At 48.7% G+C, this 19,751-nt stretch overlaps 1 protein-coding gene and 1 long non-coding RNA gene across 3 annotated transcripts in view; one reads left to right on the top strand and one right to left on the bottom strand.

The window, feature by feature from the left end:
- The first annotated feature begins 608 nt into the window (after positions 1–608).
- LOC139077236 (uncharacterized) lies at positions 609–19,202 on the top strand. The gene is made up of 2 exons (XR_011529569.1): positions 609–700; positions 18,939–19,202. It is a non-coding gene; the product is annotated as an uncharacterized lncRNA (long non-coding RNA).
- Positions 14,275–19,751, bottom strand: part of INO80 (INO80 complex ATPase subunit) — a 126,379-nt gene continuing 120,902 nt past the window's right edge. The window contains exons 33-36 of one of the 2 annotated variants that reach the window (XM_070583754.1): positions 19,053–19,208; positions 18,593–18,752; positions 17,664–17,879; positions 14,275–15,874 (exon numbers count right to left, since the gene is read on the bottom strand). In XM_070583754.1, the coding sequence (XP_070439855.1) occupies positions 15,657–15,874; positions 17,664–17,879; positions 18,593–18,752; positions 19,053–19,208 (750 nt within the window). In that variant the 3' untranslated portion in view covers positions 14,275–15,656. The remainder of the gene's footprint in view (positions 15,875–17,663; positions 17,880–18,592; positions 18,753–19,052; positions 19,209–19,751) is intronic. The other variant, XM_070583762.1, reaches the window with a different exon arrangement.

The following is a 19,751-nucleotide window of genomic DNA, read 5'->3' as shown; positions in this document are numbered from 1 at the left end:
GGTGCTCCTTGTCCCCACAGGAAGGGAGCTTGGCCTTCCTTGTGACAGCCTGAAGGTTTGGTGACTGGGGGAGGAAGGGGACTTCCCCCAATGGCAGGCAAAGCCTCCAGCCAGGCACAGCCCCTCCTGGGCCCAGTCAGGATGATGGCAGGTGAAGGGTGTGTCAGACGTGGCTCTGGCTGGGAGGGACGGTGAGTCCATGGGGGGAAAGCTGATGACGAGCTGCTCACGTGGGGTGCCTGAGTCACCTGTCCACAGGCCCTGGCCCGTGGGGGTTTCCACAGGAAGGGAGGCCCAGTTCCTGCTCACGGGTCACTTGTGGCCCTGACCTGATACACGCTGAATGTGTGGGAGCTGACCTGACAGAAGCCTGCAGTAAGCCTGTGACATGCAAGCTGCCTTTTTACCTCGTCTTGCACTCTCTGTTCCCTCATTCTGGAAGTCTCTTCCCTGCCAGCTCTGGTCTGGCTCATTCGTCACTCAGACTTCAGGGCTCAGGTGAGGTGTCACCTCCTCCAGGAAGCCTTCCCTGAACCTCCTCTACCTCACCACCCAGGCCTGGCTTTGAGGCCCTGCCATGTGTCTCTGACACCTGTGCTTTTTCTCTTGCAGCTTTGATAGCCCTGTGTTCCTTGTCAGCCTCCTCAGCAGACCGTGAGCCCTTGAGGGCCCTCCCAGGACCCAGCAGAGCTGGCACACAGTAGGTGCTCACATTGCATTTGTTGAATGAAAGCCCACTCACTCGGGAAGAGGCCAGCATTGGCGAGGGGAGGATGGGGGATAGGGAGGGTGCTCTGGGCTGTCTTCCTACAAGAGGGACCATGCAGTGGGAGGGGGGCTGGGGGGGGCCAGGGAGGGGGCAGGTGAGGGGAGGAGACAGACCTACCATGACCACCCCCACCTCAAATCCACCAGGGCCCCATACCCTGGTCTGGGCGTTGAACTGTTGTTCAGATGCAGAGAGAGCACTGGGCTGGAATCCAGGTCACAGTCCCTGTTTTAAGCTGCGTGTCTTAGGCAAGGCACTTAGCCTCTCTGGGCCTCCGTTCCTCAAATGTGAAATGAGGAGCTGCACCAGAAACCAGTTACCATCCAGTTCCAGTGGCTCTTCTTTTTCAGGAGGGTCATGGGCTTGGGGTTAGAGGGACTGGGTTTGAGAACCAGGGCTCCATGTACCCTGTGAGTCCTTGGCCAGGTTATTTAATGTCTCCGAGCTGCAATTTCTTCATCTTTAAAGTGGGACTGAACATCATAGCTGCCCCTCAGATTCTTGGGATTAGATGTGCTATCAGGTGAAAAACACGCTACACTTTAAAGCACTATGTGAATGCTGGTTATTATTACTATTTAGCACAATTATTTTTCACCACCACCGCGTTACTAGATTCTTTCTCGCCTCACTAGAGCGTAAGCTCCAGAGGCCGGAGCCGGTACCTGCCTATTCGTTGCTGCATCCCTGGTGCCCAGCACAGAGCCTGGCTTAGCCCAGGTCCTCAAAAAATACTTGCTGGACAAATACGTGGATAAATGAGTTGACTTGGATGAATGACTACACGAACGAACTCCACTCACTTAGCAGAGCACAGAGGACGAGTCAGGTTGACAGGGGTGGAGGGAGAAAGGGAAAAGGGGGAGGACGCAGAGCAGGGAGGGGGTGCTCCCTGGGCAGTCCAGGCTCCGCCATGTTGGGGAGGGTGGGCGAAGACAGACGAGAGAGGAAATGACAGGGAAAAATAAACTTGGGGCAGGGAGCCGAGGCCACTTCATAATTCTTCTGGGGCTGGGGCCTCGCAAGTGGCCCTTCCCTGGTCAGAGCCCTCTCCCGCCTCTCACAGCCCCTGCCCTGCCGGCGAGCTGGGGAGAGGGAGGAGGAAGGAGGGCTGGCTGAAGCTAGGCCATTCTGCTTTATTTACCAACAGCACAGTCCTCCTGGGGCATGACACAGCCAGCAGCAATTGACCCAGCTAAATGTATCTCCTCTGCTGGCCCGGACCACACAGCCAGCCCCTGAAGGCCAGGGACCACCCGCTCATCCGCCCCCACCGCCACCCCGGGGAGGGCTCTGGGCTCTTCCTCCTGACCCTAGAGCCCTGTGTCCTCAGGGAGCCAACAGCCAATCAGGGTCCAGACCAAATGCAATCATTGGCTGAACCCAGGCGGAGAGTGTCGCTGGAACAGAATCAGAGGACGTGAGGGGGGAACCCTAAATGTCCAGCAGCGGGACAACCAAATGGCTCATCTCCCTTCGATGGCATATTTTCAGCCTTTACGAATGTTTAGGAAGAGTATTGACTAATGTTAGAAACACATGTTACTCTCTATTCAGTACTCTCTTAACATTACCGTATAATGTGAAGTGGAGAAAAGAACATACCAAGTTAGGGACAGAGTATGAATATAATCATGTCTTTTAGAAAGCATAGAAATATGTCTGGAAGGAATCACCAGAAACTGTCAACACAGTTTGCCTCCCAGGAGGGGAACTGGGGGCCAGAGGCGGGGGTAGGGGAGAGACTTTTTCTTCTTATGCCCTTTGTATGTTTTCGATTTTGAATTGTGAAATTTATTACTTATTCATAAGTAAATAAGTCAAATATGTAATAAAATAAAATGCAGAGCTGAAAAAGAAAAGGCCTATGCACAAAGAGGCGCTGGAAATAGCCCTCGGAGGTTAAGAACACTCATTTGGGTGGCGGGCCATGCGGGCGCTCCCTTTTCTACCCAGAGGAAGAGCTGGCCCTGGGCCCAGCTCAGCCAGACCATCGGCCTTGAAAACTGGAGCAGGGGTCCATCAAGGCTCTGAATCTAACTGGAGGCAAGACAAAAGCTGTCCCTGCCTTAAAACAGCTCTCGATGGCGTCTGAAATTCCAGCCCAGGCCTTCGCCTGCAGTACTCCTCTCAAGTCCCTTCGCAGACCGTCAGGTGGGGGCGGAGGGGGCGTGTTACCATGTTATCATTCTATCACGTGAACTGAATTGAAATAGGGAGACACATTGTAGGAAAGATGTGAGTGTGAGAAATAGCCTGCTTTCTTCTTGCTTTGAGTTTTTTCTAAATTGTCCTTAAAAACATACACTTCTTTTATTAATAGTGCTTATAATTATTATATATAAAATAACACGTGAGCATAGTAGAAAGTTTGCAAAATACAGAAAGGTCTAAAGAATTAGGAAGTCATTCATGATTCCACCATCCAGGAACGTTTACATCCTTCTAGTCCTCCCTTTCACACTCTATTGAAAAACCTATGTACGTACATATGTAAGTGAAATCGTAAAATTGATCACACTTTACCTACTGTTTTGTGTCCTGCTTTTTCTCCTAAGATTAAATCGTGAGCATTTTCCTATATCATCAAATATTCTTGAAAATATGATGAGTTAGGCGCTGGCCCTGTGGTGTAGTGGTTAACTTTGGTGTGCTCCTCTTGGGCAGCCTGGGTTTGCAGGTTCGGATCCCGGGCACGGACATACACCACTGTCAACCATGCTGTGGCAGCAACCCACATATAAAATAGAGGAACATTGGCACAGATATTAGCTCAGGGCTAATTTTCCTCAAATAAAGAAAGAGGAAGATTGGCAACAGATGTTAGCTCAGGACAAATCTTCCTCAGCAAAACAGAGGGGCCAGCCCAGTGGTGTAGTGGTTAAGTTCACGTGCTCTGCTTCAGTGGCCCAGGGTTCGCAGGCTTGGATCCCAGGTGCGGACCTAGCACTGCTCAGCAAGCCACGCTGAGGCGGCGTCCCACATAAAATAGAGGAAGATTGGCATAGATGTTAGCTCTGGGAGCCAATCTTCCTCACACACACACAAAAAAGATTTTTAATTGTTACCTAATAGTCCATTACATTGATGTACAAAAATTTATTTAACCAATCCTATACTGTTTCCATTTGGGTTGTTTCCAATTTTTTGCTAGGTTCAGCTACACTGCCATGAAACCTTTTGTGTTAGTTGCATTTAACAGAAAATCCAGTTTAAATGGCCTAAGCCAGTTGGGAGTTATTGATAAAACCCAGAAGAGGAAGGGAGCTTCGGGCAAGGCTCAGTGAGGGCTCCTGCTTCATCCCTGCGGTTCTTCTGGCTTTACCCTTCTCTGAGTGGCAGCCTCACCCTCAGCTTGGCTTCTCCTCAGCTCCTGGGGCAACAAGCTTCGTGTTCACATCCATGTGGGTGGAGGGCGGGCTCAGGGCCTCTGTGTCTCCGGCCAGTTTATGAAAGGACAGCCATGAGGGAGGGAAGAACTAGGCTCTGACTGCCCTGGACCTGGGATCCTGGCCATCCTTGACCAGACCATCGTGACAAGGTGTGTGTGGGAGGGTTAGGCCTAGCCCCATGGCTCTTGCACAATGCAGGAAGGGAAAATGCTGAGCAGACAGCCAAAGAGTGTCCTCTGCAGCTGCTCAGATTGGAGTCTGTGGACCAGCAGCCTCTCCATCATCTGGAACGAATTGGAAACGCAGAAATCTTTGGGACTCTCTACACCTACCAAATCAGACTCTGCATTTTAATAAGAGCCCTGCTCAGGAGATTGCATGTTAAAGTGGAGAAGCCTTGCCCTACAGCAAACTTGATTATTCCCTGAAAATACATCTCTAAAAGTAGAATGGTGGATCAAAAGGCATGGGTGGTTCTAAAATTCTTGATATATACTATGAAACTGTCCTATATAAGCCTCCATCACTTTACGTTCCCACCCTGGGATCTGGGTGTGTGAGGCCTTAAAGCCTACGCAACTTGGGAAATCCTCTTTAAGAAAAAGAATATAAAATTAAGTATAAAACCAAATATTTAGAATAATAAAAAAAAGGAAAGCAAACAAATACCTCAAAAATCATAAAATATTATTTTTAATTATCAATAGGTTGAAACATGAAATTACCGTATTTGTAGTAAAAAATAAAGTCACATATGGGTAAACAGCAATTTCATGCTGTTCCACCTAAAACTCTTCCTCCACATTTTTGGCTACGTCTTTTCTTTTTTCTTAACAACTTTTAAAAATATAATTCACATACCATATAATTCACCCTTTACAGTGTACAAGTCAATGGCTTTTACTATATATTCAGAGGTATGCAACTATCACCAGAATCAATCTTAGAATATTGTTGTTAGCTCAAAAAGAAACCTCATCCAACTTACCTGTACCACCCAATCTGCCCCCTGACCCCAGGCAACCACTAACTTACTTTATGTCTCTATGGATATGCCTATTCTGGACATTTCATAATCATGTAACACATGGGCTTTCCTGTATGGGTTCTTTCACTTAACACAATGTTTTCAAGTTTCATCCACGTTGTAGCATGTGTCAGTACTTCAATCCTTTTTATTGCTGAATAATATTCCATTGTATGGACATACCGCATTGTATTTATCCCTTCCTCAGTTGATGGACACTCAGGTTGTTTCTACTTTTTGGCTATCATAAGTAGTGCTGCTATACACATTTGTGTACCAGTTTTGTGTAGATGTGCTTTCATTTCTCTTGGGCGTATACTTAGGAAGGGAATTCCCAGGTCATATTATTAGTCAGCATTCTCCAAAGATATGCAACCAATATGGTCTATCTATCATCTATCTATCTATCTATCCTTCTATCTATCTATCTATGTATCTATCTACCTATGTATCTGTCTATTGCATATAGATAGGTACATAGATATAGCATAATTGGCTCATGCAATTATGGAGGCTGATAAGTCCCAAGACCTGCAAGATGAGTCAGCAAGCTGGAGGCCCAGGAGAGCCAATGGTGTAGTTTGGAGTTTGGTGCGAAGGCTAGCAGGGAGAGTAAATGTTTCAGTTCCAGCCTGAAGGCAGGAGAAAGCCAATGTTCCAGTTCAAAGGCAGTCAGGCTGAGGAAATCTCTCTTACTGGAGGGAGGGTCAGCCTTGTTGTTCTGGCTAGGCCTTGAATTGACTGGATGAGGCCCATCCACATGGAGAGGGGCATGTGCTTTACTCAGTCTACTGCCTTAAATGTTAATCTCATCCAAAAACCTCCTCCTAGAAACACCCAGAATAATGTTTGACCAAAGGTTTGGGTACCCTGTTGCCTGATCAAGTTGATAAAATTAACTATCATAGTAAATATATGGCTAACTTTTTCAGGAACTGCCAAAATGTTTTCCAAGACACCTGCAGCATTTTACATTATCACAAGCAATAAATGATTCCGATTTCTCCATATCCTCATTCTCATTTCTTATTATCTGTCTTTTTTATTATAGCCATCTTATTGGGCGTGAAAGGCTGCATAGTCTTTGACTGCCTTTTCAAGCAATAACGATATTACAGTTTCACTTTCTATGGAAAGAATAGCAAGAAAGTGTCTTTTTTAAGAGCATGTTTGATATACTTTTTTTTATTGGTAATTTTGGAAAATGTCCCATTGCCACCTCTGTAACTTCCTCAGAGACATCTGTTCAGGCTAGCCCTTGCTCACTGATCTCAGGAGACATGGTCTAGCTTGGCAGCTGGTCCAGCCAGCCCGGTCCTCACTGCTCTGGCACCCCCTGCCATGCCAGTTCTTGGGGGGTTTGTTGGCCACGAAGCCTGGGTCAAGGTGGAACATTACGTTGTTCAGATCATTCTCCTTGGGGTCAACAATGGGGTCTGGACACTGGATGATGGTCACCAAGGGCAGATTGTCACTGGAGGTTGAATCACCCCAGGATCACCTTTTCCAAGGCATAGAGGGGGTCCCCAAGCTGCAGCAATGTTCCATGCTACCTGTGCAAAGGGGGCCATATAAAGTGAGGTGTCCTGAAGCTTAAACTAAGTGTTTCATAGTAAATCAGCCTCTGATTCCACCAGGAGTTTGTGATAAAGCCCATTTCCTTGTATCTTCCCCAATTCTGGCAACTGTCATTTAAAAACAAGTCTTAGCCAATCTGAAAGGAAAAGCTTGGAGTCTCATTATTGCTTTATTTTGCATTTCCTTGATTATTAATGAGGTTGGACGTTTCTCCATGACTATTAACCACTTGCATTTGTGTGTGTGCATTTTCTGTGCACGTACAGGGCCTACCACACAGAAAGTGCTTAATAAATAAATCTGGAATAAATGGTTTTGCCCATATTCCTTTGGGGTGTTGTGTCCAAGACTAACACCTGTCCATTCAAATCTGTCCTCTTCCTCCATTACTGTAAGGCAGGCCCGTCTGCAGTTAGCTGGGTCTCTGGGTCTAAAGCTCTCTCTGATAGAATGTGAGCCAAAGTACTGGGAGCCATTTAAGGATCTAACTCTTAAGACAGCTGGTGGCCCTCCTCCCCAGTCTTTCCTCTTCCTATAAGACATTTCTGAAACCAGCATGGATCATGCAGATGAAGACAAAGCATGGAGATGGCAGAGAAACAAGATGAAAGGAACCCTGGACCTTAAATGATTGTGTAGAAAGATTGTGCTACCCTAACCAATGTAAGCAATGATATTATTTGGTTAGAGGATTAATGGCCCAACCAGTGGATAGCTGCAATTAGTCCCTAGGCATGACCAGCCTGTTCCCATAAAGATGAAGCACGGGGGAGTGGAAGGGAGCAGGAGATCAGGTTCAGTGACACTGACCTCTGAGATCACCCATTTCATCTTCCTTGCTCTCACTTAACTCAGAGTATGGACTACATTTGTTTACATTGCCTTTATATGGCCTTCCGGGAGTGAGCATGTGCCAATCGACTGCCTAGACCCCTAAGCACAGCTGTTCCTAGGTATTTAAATGAATCAGTACATATTTTGGTTTTTAAGAAGAAGAAAAAAAAAGTAAGATAAAATCAACATGCTTTAGTGAACTGGTTCAAACCAGAGCATGCTTATCTAGAACACTTGGCTTATCCAGACCTCAGAGCCCAGAACTGGAGCCCAGCAGGAGGGCCAGAGGGCAGGCCAGACAGGAGGTGTGCACTGAAGCTCAGTTACTTTATTCCTAGGAGAGCCCACGATTCCTCCTTCAGAGTACTTTTCAGTGGTTCAGAAGTTCCGAATTAGGCAAAATGGTTTCTGAGCCCCAACAATTTGGAAAAGTCAGTCAGAAGAGGGAGGGCTGCCTCATATCGACACAAAAACACTGAGGGGCACAGGTCTCATACAAAGTGGACTTAAGAATTACACCAGCGTGGCTGTCGGCATCATCTGATGTTGGGCACACTGAGGTCACATCGTAGTGGGCCTGAGCACAGATGCCCACACGACCCAGGTCCTCAGGAAAGGTTAAGATATGTTCAGTGTGGTCTGTTTAAGCAGTGACATTCATAAAATCTTTTTTAAAAAAAATTATTTGTTTATTTATTTTTTTGAGGAAGATTAGCCCTGAGCTAACATCTGCTGCCAATCCTCCTCTTTTCACTGAGGAAGACTGGCCCTGAGCTAACATCTGTGCCCATCTTCCTGTACTTTATACGTGGGACGCCTACCACAGCATGCTTTCCCAAGCAGTGCCATGTCCTCACCTGGGATCTGAACTGGCGAACCCCGGGCCGCCGAAGTGGAACGTGTGCACTTACTTAACCGCTCTGCCACCGGGCCGGCCCCATAAAATCTCTTGAAGAAAGTTCTAACCAGATAAATTCTGGTGCTTCAAAGGGTTATATGTCAGCTCTCTGGAAGACTTAGCTATTCAGATAGATTCTGCATAACAGAGTTTATGCTGCCCTTTCCTATTCCATTGGCCTGAGGGCAAACTGAGACCACTGAAGCCACACTGCCCTGACAACCCCCTGGATTCACACTCTCCCCCGCCATTCCCAGGCAAGTGGCATCACGACTTCAAGGGTGCAAGGCTTGAGCTGCCCAGGGTTTTCCAGTACCCTCGCCTGGGAAATGGGAAGGGAGCCCCTTCCCCCTTCTCCGGCAGCAGGAAGAGCCGTAGGTGGGCCTGATCCAGGGTAGGGTGTGTGGTTGTGTGGTGGAGGCTGTAGGACATTCTGAGTGCGCCTGGGTGTTCTCCCAGAGAGCTGCTCTTGGGTGGCCATCAGCCAGGCTGGGGGAGCTTAGACAACTCTCCACCATCTCCTGCAACTTGGACCCTCTGTGCCCCTGCACCCTTTATCCCTTCGGAGGCTGCTGCAGCCTAATCCCGTCTAGTTCAAACCCAGAGAGCCGCCCCCCCCCCCCCCCCCCGCCCCGCCCCTGGGACCAGCATTCATTCTTGAGCTTTGGGTCCCAGGACAACAAAATCCCAAGGAGCAGGAGAGCAGAGGCATAGGCCCTGCCGGGGTGCTCACAGGAGACATTCCCTGCCTTTTGGGAAGAAACTCTCACCTCTTTAAGAGGGGAGAGAGAAGACTTGGGGAGCCTCTCACTCAGGAATCCTTGCTTCTCTCACTGAAAGGTGCCGGGAACTGAAGACCAGGGACTCTGAGAACTGTGAAATCTATCTTGAGCTTTGTGACTCCCTAACTCCAGTTCTGCTTTTACCTGGCACCCTTGTTTTGCTGAGCAAGAAAACCTTTATTAAAAAAAAAAGAGCAAGACTGGGGCCGGCCCTGTGACACAGTGGTTCAGTTCGGCGTGCTCTGCTTCAGCAGCCTGGGTTCGTGGGTTTGGATCGCGGGTGTGGACCTATATCGCTCGTCAGTCATGCTGTGGTGACTCACATACAAAGTGGAGGAAGACTGGCACAGACGTTAGCTCAGGACTAACCTTCCTCAGTGCACGCACACACACAAAAGCAAGACACTCATTTTTGGCAGTGGCTAGGATAGAACCAGGAATATACCCCCCAGGGACTTGTCATAACGGGGGAAACTGGAATGAGAGAGTGGGTGTTGTAAAGAGAGAGCGTTTTAAAGAAGAAAGAGGAGCCAGCCAAGTCCCAGGACCTGAAGCAAAGAAGAAATGGGAGCACAGAAGAGGCCAAGGGCCTGGTGATAAGGAGGCACCACTTTCCTCAGGCGCCCTCAGCACCCAGGAAGCAGGCCTCAGGCGCATCCTCCCGCCTCCTTCCTTCCACCTTCTCTTACACCAGCCCCGAGGACTGTCACCTGGGATTGGCATCTCCATAGCCCAGTTCTGGCACTGTTTGCTCCAGACACTTCTGTGGTGACAAATGGGTAGATCGTTCCCATGAGGGCTCAAATAGCCCAAGCTCTTGCCAACCCCAGAGTCCTCAGGAGCCTCCATTCAGGGGCCTCTCCCCCAAGCAGGTGACTTTCTTAGCACCATTTGCCACCACAGAGTAAGTACCTAGGCACACGGTTTCAAGACAGCCAGAAGCCCTGCTTTCTCTAGAACACACCGTGCCCTCCCTCCATCCTCTGCGTCTAAGTAGTCTGAAGGTGCACCATGGAGACGGCTGAACGGGGCAGCCGGCACTGCCCATGGCTGCCTCGCGGACTGCACGGCTTCACCACACTCCAGCTGTCTCAGAGAGGCAGGGACGAGCAGCCAAATTTCCCCAGGCCCCTGGAAGGGCTTAGGCATTAACTGAGAAAGCTCGCTGACCCTGAAGGGTCTGGTGGTCCCAGTAGGAAGACACATGCAGCAGAAACAGTGAGTCCAGGGGTCAGAGACCCTCCCGTGAATGCCAGCAATGAAAGAGGCTACATCTCGGCGGAAGCCTCACAGGACAGAGGGACAGCAGCAGATCACAGACCTCCTCTCACACCGAACAGAGGTGCCACCCAGGGGAGAAAGGCAACGGAGAAAATCATGAATTGACACTTTTTAAATGAAAAAACTGAGAAAACACATGGGGGACTGAATTCTCCTGGAAATGCTAGGATTTCATTTTCTGTCTTCAAGGTGGATTAAACTAACAACAGAAAAAATAAAGTTGTATTTCCTCCACAGGGCTTCCTGGCTGTGGCAGAGGTGTACAAGCAGAGGTCAGAGTTGACTGTGACTGGCAGGGCTGGAGGGTGCCCTGAAGCCTTGTTATTCCAGCTGTGGTCTAAGGATTGGAGGAATGGCCACAGCTGGGAGGTGTTAAAAATTCAGTCTCAGGTCTCTAAGTAGATCTTCTGAAACTGAACCTGCATTTTAAGAAGATCCCAAGGTGATTCATATCCGCATTAAGGTTTGAGAAGCATCGCCTTAAGGGATGATTCAGAGGCTCCAAATTCTTTTTTCTTACAGCCTAACTCCACACAAAACCTTTCACCTGGCAGTGAAAGCGGAGCGCTCTGCCTGCTTTGGGTGGCCCACGCCCCTTTTGCTCATCACTTACAACAGCCCTTGAGGCATGTCTGAGGATGTCTGAAACTCCAGAGACCAGCTAAAACCTACTCATCTTGGCCAAGCTCCTCGTCTGGCATTTAAGGAAGTTAAGGAGACCTGCTTTTAGCAGCAGGTGGTGTGCTGTGAGGGACACAGGTGAGGGCGTGTGGACTGCTCTTGAAAGCTCACAGCAAGGCTCTATGCATGGAAACATCGGCAGACACCAGGGCAAGGCGTGAAGAAAACCCAGCTCATTGCTCAGTCCGCACTGCCCCGTGTCCCGCCCAACCCAACCCTCAGGACCAGACAGACCCAAGCAAGTCGAGGGGTGGGTGTCCACAGTCTTGGGTACTTCTCCAAATCCCTAGGCAAGGAAACTGTGACAGTAAGCCCAGTGCAGACCTTGTGTTTCCAGGACTGCTCATACAGACCCACAATCTAAAAATCCACCTACCTAAGGCCCCCAAAGCTGGTTCACGTGGCAAGGTGACAGCCCTCACTGTGATGCAGCCCGGACCTGCACTCCAGGATGGGGCTTCTAAGCTCCATGAGGGATGCTCCCTTGCGCCAGGTGGGAGCCCTCCCCAGCCTTTTTCTGTGTTAAGGGACGGGCTCCCTGGGGTGAGTGAGAGCTGGCTCTGCCATGTGGGAGATGGACAGGTCTTCAGAAAGTGGGTAGATAGGGCATGAATCATGACTTGGGGACTGCACCCAAGTTAATGAGCTTGAAGCCTTCACTTTTAAGTCCCATCCTTCTGCTCTCAGACAAGGGAGGGGCAGGTGAGGGACGCTGTGAGCATCCCTCAATATGAAATGTTAGCTGTGTTTCAGGGACTGGATTGAAATGGGTAAAAGGGGAGGACGGTGGCATGTTGAGGGACAGAGAGGACTGGAAGGCTCTGATCCAAAACTTACACGCTTTTCAGGAGAGGCGTTACCCTATCCACATCTGAGCAAAGCTGTGCGAGGATCTGATATGTCAGGTCCCCAGAGAGGCGGCCCCTGATGACCTTGGCAAGGCTCTAGCTGTAGTGTCACTGGGGGCCTTGCCGAGTAATGAGAACTGGAGAGGACCCATCCTACTAGGCTTGTTGATCAGAAGCCACAGTGTTGACGACAACAAGGCGTGGTTAATTGGGAAACTGACACTGGTTTGTTCTGTGCGAGGCCTTGGTCAAGTTTACCAGGAAGAAAAACAAGACCCAGTGTATCTGATAGTGCTACTTGAGACCAACAGAATGAAGAAAAGGCTGACGCTGTGACTGGGTGAGCAGCAGCTGCCCAGGAGCCAGCCCACTCTGATCAAGGGTATGCAGGGTGAGCCAAGGCTCGGAAGACCACACAGCCAGCACACTTGGGAACAGTGTGAGCTCTGCTCAAAGGTGACGCAAAAGCATATCAGTGTTTTAGCTCAATCAGAGAAACCAACTGCCAGTCCGGGCTGGAAACTTGCCCTGTTTCCAACTGATCAGAGAACTGTTTTCAAAGCCAAGATGGCTTTGGAATCCTCAGCAACATAATGCACTGTTGTCTTTCATGATTCTTACAAGCATAGTTAACTTTGAGAACAGAGTTCCTTTCACAGTTTGTTAGTACGGTAGTCCCCCTTTACCTGCGGTTTTGCTTGCGTTGGTTTCAGTTACCCACGGTGAACTGCAGTCCAAAAATATTAAAAGGAAAATTCCAGAAATGAACAATTCCTAAGTTTTAAATTGCATGCCATTCTGAGTTGTGTGATGTCACACTGTCCCGCTCCTTCCCATCCGGGACTTGAAGCATCCCTTTGTCCAGCAGATCCACACTGTATACACCGCCTGCCCATTACTCACCTAGCAGCCCTCTGGTTTTCAGATCCACTGTGGCAGTTATCGCAGTGCTTGTGTTCAAAGTCACCCTTATTTACTAATAATGATCCCAAAGCGCAAGAGTAATGATGTTGGCAATTCCGGATGTGCCAAAAAGAAGCTGTAAAGTGCTTCCTTTAAGTGAAAAAATGAAAGTTCTCAATAAGGAAAGAAAAACAATCTTATGTTGAGGTTGCTAAGATCCATGGTAAGACCAAATTTTCTATCCGTGAAATTGTGAAGAAGGAAAAAGAAATGCGTGCTAGTCTTGCTATCACACCTCAAATATGTACATTTAGGCAAAAAAACAGTATATCTAGGGTTTGGTACTATCCATGGTTTTAGGCATCCACGGGTGGTCCTGGAAGGTATAAAGGGGGACAACTGTATTTCCACTGGCGTAACTGATCCACAGACAGTGTGTACTGGAACTGTGAATGGGTTGGTTTCTGGGGTTTATATCCAGGCACACCTTGTTTTATTGCACTTAGCTTTACTGCACTTCGCAGATACTGTGTTTTTTACAAGACCTTCCATCAGCAAAAAGGTTACAATGCCCTGAAGGCTCAGAGGAAGGTTGGCATTTTTTAGCAATAAAGCATTTTTTAATAAAGGTATGTAACACTGTTTTTCGAGACATAACACTATCACACCCTTAGCAGACTACAGTATAGTGTAAACAAAACTTTTACATACATTGGGAAACCAAAATTGGTGTGACTCGCTGTATTGTAGCAGTCTGGAACCAAACCTGCAATATTTCCAAGGTACACCTGTACGCATATTTGTACACACATCATAGGTTTAGAAATTGGGACCATAACATTCCTATTAGTTGGGGATTTTACATATTATACACTGCCAGGATAATCTCCCACTGTGTTTTGTGGAGAAAGAACACATCAGTATTAAGATTACCACTAGGTAAGTGACTGACCGTGGACCACGCCAAGCTGCCCACACCTAAGACCTGGGGGCTAGGTCCTGAGTCATAACGAGTCCATGAGCCTGTACCCTGAGGGCCTTGGCCTCAGCATGCGAGGCACTTGGTCAAGCCTCCTTTCTGATGGCTGAAGGGAAATTCCTAAGCCCAATTAAGAATGGCACCGAGGAAACGTCCACAGAGCACTCCTCATCCCACTGACCACTTGCGCTCTCTGACCACAGGAATCATGCTGCGGCCCTGCTTCCTCCATCCGGCCACACTCCCTCCCAAGCCCTACTATGCCCAAGAAGACGCAGCTGCAAAGACCACAGGCACCCCAATTTACATAAAATTATCTCACTCCATTTTATTTAAGATTTTTTTCTCCAGTTAGTAAAAGAAAGATGTGTCTCTCTTTATACATATGTACAAGTTCAGTTATAAAAATAGACAGCACATTCAAAGAGAAAAAAAGGCTTGGCATTTTTCTGATTCCCTCTAAATAGCATCTGTACACAGGAGTCTGGGATTGGGCAGGGGACTCTTAATGATTTAAATTAAATGATTCCCCTACCACCCTTACTCCAAAAAAAGTTTTAAAAATCAATCTATCTAAACTCAATTCCGCGATTTTCAGGTGTGCAAATTAGAGGCTGGCCCGCCTGGAAGCACCTGCTCCACCAGGGACATTAGGCTGGGGGCAGGCAGAAACACCTCCCGTGCAAACACCACCCCTTTGCCTTTCCTGGAGGGAAGCAAGCTCAGGCTGGTGGGGCTGGGGCTAGAAGGGTTGGTGCTGAACTTGCCCTCTCTCAATCCTCTCCACCTCACTCCTGCTGTCCCCTCCTTTCTCAGTGCAATACAGACAGTGCATACAGCCAAGCAGGGGGCTGAAGGGCAAGGGTGGGGAGACTGTGCATTCAGGAAGGGCAAGGGGAGACTGCAAGAGGGGCAGTGAGGATGTCCTGCTGATTGAGGTGGCTCCTGGTCTCTTTACTGGCTTCTGGGAGTCCCGGGGTGGGAGCTGCTGCTACTGTTGCTGGTGGGACCTGAAGGTTCTCTGGTGTGAACCATGCAGGACAAGGGAGGAAATGCTGGGAAAATAGCTGCCTTTGAGCACGCTTCCTCCAGCCTTCTGTCATCCTCACAAGCCACTATCTTCTCTCACACTCACTGCACTCTTCAATGGTGACACTCTGGCAAATGGGGTTTGGAAACCTGGGGAGCTGCCCAAAGACTGAGGACGCCAGGTACATGATTTCCTCCCTTCCTGGCCCTGTAGGAAATCACAGCCCTAAGAGAAGTCTCCACCATGAGAGGCTCTTCACAGCAATCGTGGAGCCTTTGCAAAGGAAATGGCCAGAGCCAAAGAGTGGAATGGGGATGGAGACAGTGTGCCTCAGCATCTAAAGGGGGTCTCTGTCAGGCCCTTCCCCAGCACGAGGTTTAAGACGTGGCTATAAAGCTCATTTGAGATGCTGCGGAGCTGACTGCTGTCCTTGGGCCTTCCTCCTATAGGCAACCCCAGAGCACTCCTCTTGAGACACAGGTGATATAAGTGCTCACACTAACCACCTGCCTGTCCTTCCCTTGCTGCGACTGGTCATCTCTGCCCTCTGACCTGTGATGTAAGATGCTGCACTGGGCAAGCCATCCAAAGATCATTTACAGGCCAGGACTCTAGCCCCTGGTTTGGGTGACGGAAGCTGGAGAGCCCAGGTGGTTACCGTCCTCCAGAGGAGTGGGTGCCTTTGCCCTGTTTCCGGACCAGGGAGTCTGGGGCTAGGCTGCTGGTCAAGTGGAGGCTCTTGGGAGTCCCAGGAACATTATTTCCTTTGTTTAAAGGGGAACTCAAGGGAGAAGAGGCGCTTGAAGGTCCAAAGTCAGCAAGGCCAGCAGGCCGAACAAGGGAAGTCTGCAGAGGACTGCTGGCAGAGATTCCTGTGGGGATGGAGAAAGAGACAAGAAGAGTGTAAGCACCAGCCCTGTCAGAGCTGACTCAGCATCTGACCTTGGTTACTGGAGTCTGGGCTGATGTAAGATTGTGGGGAACCCCTCCCTGCCACTCTTGCCAACCTCCTCTTAGCACATTCGCTTGCTCTTCCTGCCAACTGTCTTTTCCGTAAGAGGGATGTGTTTTTAAGAGAAAGACACCTACCCAGCCCCCTCCACATTACTTCATCTGCAGGGAGTAAGAAGTCACCTTGGTGCTCAAGGACAGGGCACATGTTATACAATGTGGGGCAGCCAAGGCTGCAGGTGAGCTGTAACTTACTAGGCATGAATGTACTTTTTCATACATTCTTCTTCCTTCTTGGGACACAACTTGTGATTAGCTGCTTCCTTCTTAATTTCAGAAGATGTCCTCTACTCTCCAGTCAGTCTGTGCCCTCTGCCTGCTCTATCCTGTCTATGCTCATGCAGTTCTCCTTGTGCTGGAAGTGGCGGCCCCTGCTTTCCATGCCCTCAGGTCAAACCTCCCATCTTCAGAGATGGCTCCCTGGGAAACAATGAACTCTCTCTTTCTTGTATGTGCCAAACCCACTACATCTGATAACACGTTGTCTAACACGATGCTTCAATCATTTCTTGGGTCCTGGTTTTACTTTCCTAGAAAGAATTCTAAGTCCTTGGTGGGCAGACACGTGTCTTTTCTCATGCACAGCAGGACTACAGGGAGCCCCTGGAGCAGGCCTTCCTCTTGCTTTCCACCCCCAGCTCCCAACATTGCTGATTTTCCTTCTGACACTCTACCCCTGTTGCCTCCTTCACTCTTCCCACCCCCTTCTCAGTTCAGGCCAGGTCTCCAGGAGAAAGCCTGAGGAGTGTCATCAGGTGAGGCCCTGCCACGGCAGCCTCGATTGCTGGCATGATTGTTTTCCAAGGATGTGACGAGCTGGAAAAAGGTTAAGAAACACTGGGCTGGGCTATTATACTTCCTATTTGTTGAATGAACAAATAAATGAAAGCTGAGATTACTCCTGCAGCAGAAGAAAGGGTGGTGAATTAATATTTACTGAACATCACTTTTTATAATGCCCTTACTTGCTACAAGAGCCCTATGAGGAAAGGCCCAGAAAAGCTAACTTTAATTAAAACAAGCAAAAATAAGGGTGAAATATGAAAGATAGGGAAGATTAGAAAACAAGGAAGTTTGAAATCTTCATCAAGCTCTTATTTTGCTTTCCCTAAACCCACACTGTGAATGGGGAGAGAGGTCTGTAAACAGGCTTTCCACTTCTCACCACTCTCCCAGGTCTGGCATTCCATGGCTACAATCATCCTCCACGTGTCATGGTCACAACAGCCATCTCCTTCTCACACTTTCCACAGCCCCTTGTCATACACCTGGTAAGTTCTTGCCTGTCAGGACTTTCCAACCTTGACTCCCATTGCTCCTCTTTAGCACAGCCTGACTGACCAGCTTGGTGACCCCCAATATGCCTTGGTCATTGCCAATTCTCCTGTTCCCAGTCCAAATCCTTTGTCATCCTTCTCCTTCTTTCTGAATTACAGTCTGGCAACTTTGTCATCAGGTCCATGGTTCCTCCTCCTGACAATTGGGGCCTTCTCTCTTTTTTTTACTCAATACAAGGAGCTTCCTGGACTGAGGGTGTCGTACCTGCTCTACCTGGCAGATCGCCCAAGACTCTACAGCCTTTCCCTGACCAGGGTGGAGCCTGCAGTGCACCCCACTCCCCCGATTTCCCAACTCCCCGGGGCTCCACACCTTTAGACACGTTGTACCCGTATGCAGCATAGGCAGCTGCGGAGGCCGCTGCAGCCCCTGCTTTGGCTCCTGCCATTGCGGCAGCACTGCCTGCGGTGGACTTCCGGCTCCGGCCTTTCCCTGCTCCTTTGGCTGTGCTTCCTGAACCTTTGGGGCGGCCTCGGCTTCGGGCTGAGTGGCCTCGTCCTGCAGCTGGCATTTCCTGAATGGAAATTCCTGTGGGAACAAATGGGCCAAGAGGGAAAAAACTGTTAGCAGACTCTTCCCTGACAGGGAAGGCTGGCTTGCAGGGTGCGTGTTTCAGGACTCCCAGGGAGGTCTAGGTCCCCATTTCATGGCTGGGCCATGGAGTCACACAAAGTTAGTAGGAATTCCATATAGCTAAAACAGCCTGACTCCTCAAGCTGCTTTTAATTCTAAAGAGTGGTTCCATCACTCCTGAATTTCTTCTTTAAACTGGATCATTACTAAATGAACCCCAGGGACTTGCCATCTGCAACTCCCCTGCACACTCCAATGTGCTCCTGCCTTGGAGAGTCACCTTATACTAGAGCTCCTCAAGAAACAGCAGCAACACTGAGCCCCACAGAACGAAGTGAGGAAAAGCCCAGAAAAGCTAACTTTAATTAAAAACTAGCAAAAATAGGGGTGAAGTAGGAAAGATAGGGATGACTAGAAAACAAAGTTTGAAATCTTCATCAAGTTCTTATTGTGCTTTCCCTAAACCTTCTCCTCCTCCCTTTCACTTGACAGGGCTAAGGAAAGAATGAGCCTACAAATTCTCCTTTTTGCTCCACTCTACTCTTCTTTAAAGAAAGTAGAAAATGCCATCATCCTAGAAGGAATCAGGCCTTCACTCACCACCAAACCAATGCTTTTCTGAGGCACTAGGCCAGGCCCAAGCTGTTTGGGACAGCAGAATCACTTACCGTTCACGGTGTCTGAGACAGAGCCCGTTATGGAAGCAGGAGAGTTGGTGGCTCGAGACTGAGGGGCTGAGGAGGCTGGGTCATCAACAATAACCAGCATGTCACTGCTGCTCTCGTCAGGGGGAATGGAGCCAGTGTGCAGCTCACTGCTGATAGAGATCTAGAGAAGGAAGGTCAAGATCATCACTATCAGTACCTACAGCCCACAGCCCTTGCACTTGGGTGAGGACATGCTTCTCAGATCTTGCCATTATTTCCCTCTCCTGCCTGGCTTCACTCCCCAGACTTAGATCCCCTGCTTTGGCTCCAGAGAAGCTAGCCTGTCTTCATTTTCTTTTCGTCTTAGAGATTCCATGTGCAACCCCCATCTACAAGGCAGGAAGACTCCAGGGAAGCAAAGGCTACAAGGTCAGGACACAGTACCCACTGCTGCAATGAAGGCCTCTAAAAGGAGCCTCACCTCACTGAACGGGCTGGGCATGGCGGAGTCCACGCTGATGAATGAGTCATCCCCATCGGCAGAGAGGTTGGAGTTATCAGCCGAGGGAACAAACGGGATCACTAGGTTCATACCCTCTTTTCTCCTTTTCCCATCCAATTCATCTTCCTTTTTCTTCTGGGAACATACAAATCAGGAAATATGGAAAAAGCATGAGGACTGGCACCAAGAGAAAAGTGTAGTTGGAGAACAAAGTGATGACAGAACTTTGACTCTTTATAAAAGTATAGGTTTTATTTTTTTCAATTACCATACTTTTAAGGAAGAAAAAATTCATAAGGAAGGCAGAAAGGGATGGCTTAATAAAAGTTTATATATATTCTACCACAATAATACATAGCTGAAAAGTAGGCCAGTCCCACTGAACCAGAGCTGCACCAAGCCTGACAGTCACGGGGCAAGGTGCATGGTCCGCTTCTGTCACGTCCCGGCTGCAGACTTATCAGGGGTTGAACTGATGCAGTCCTACATCAAGAGGGAGGGCCAGTGCCTTTAGTAGGTTTTCTGCACATCTGTTTTTACTCTGCCTTCTTAAATATGCATAAGGAGAACGAAGGTTCTTATTATACCCAATGAATAATGGGTTGCTTTTGTCATTAGTTCCTCAATTTATATGTAAAGACTTAAGTGTTGAGTGATTGAGCTACACTAAGCAGTTCT

Source organism: Equus przewalskii, chromosome 1 (genome assembly GCF_037783145.1).
Source record: "Equus przewalskii isolate Varuska chromosome 1, EquPr2, whole genome shotgun sequence".
In the NCBI taxonomy this organism is placed as follows: domain Eukaryota; kingdom Metazoa; phylum Chordata; class Mammalia; order Perissodactyla; family Equidae; genus Equus; species Equus przewalskii.
This window is presented reverse-complemented; position numbering and strand designations above follow the sequence as displayed.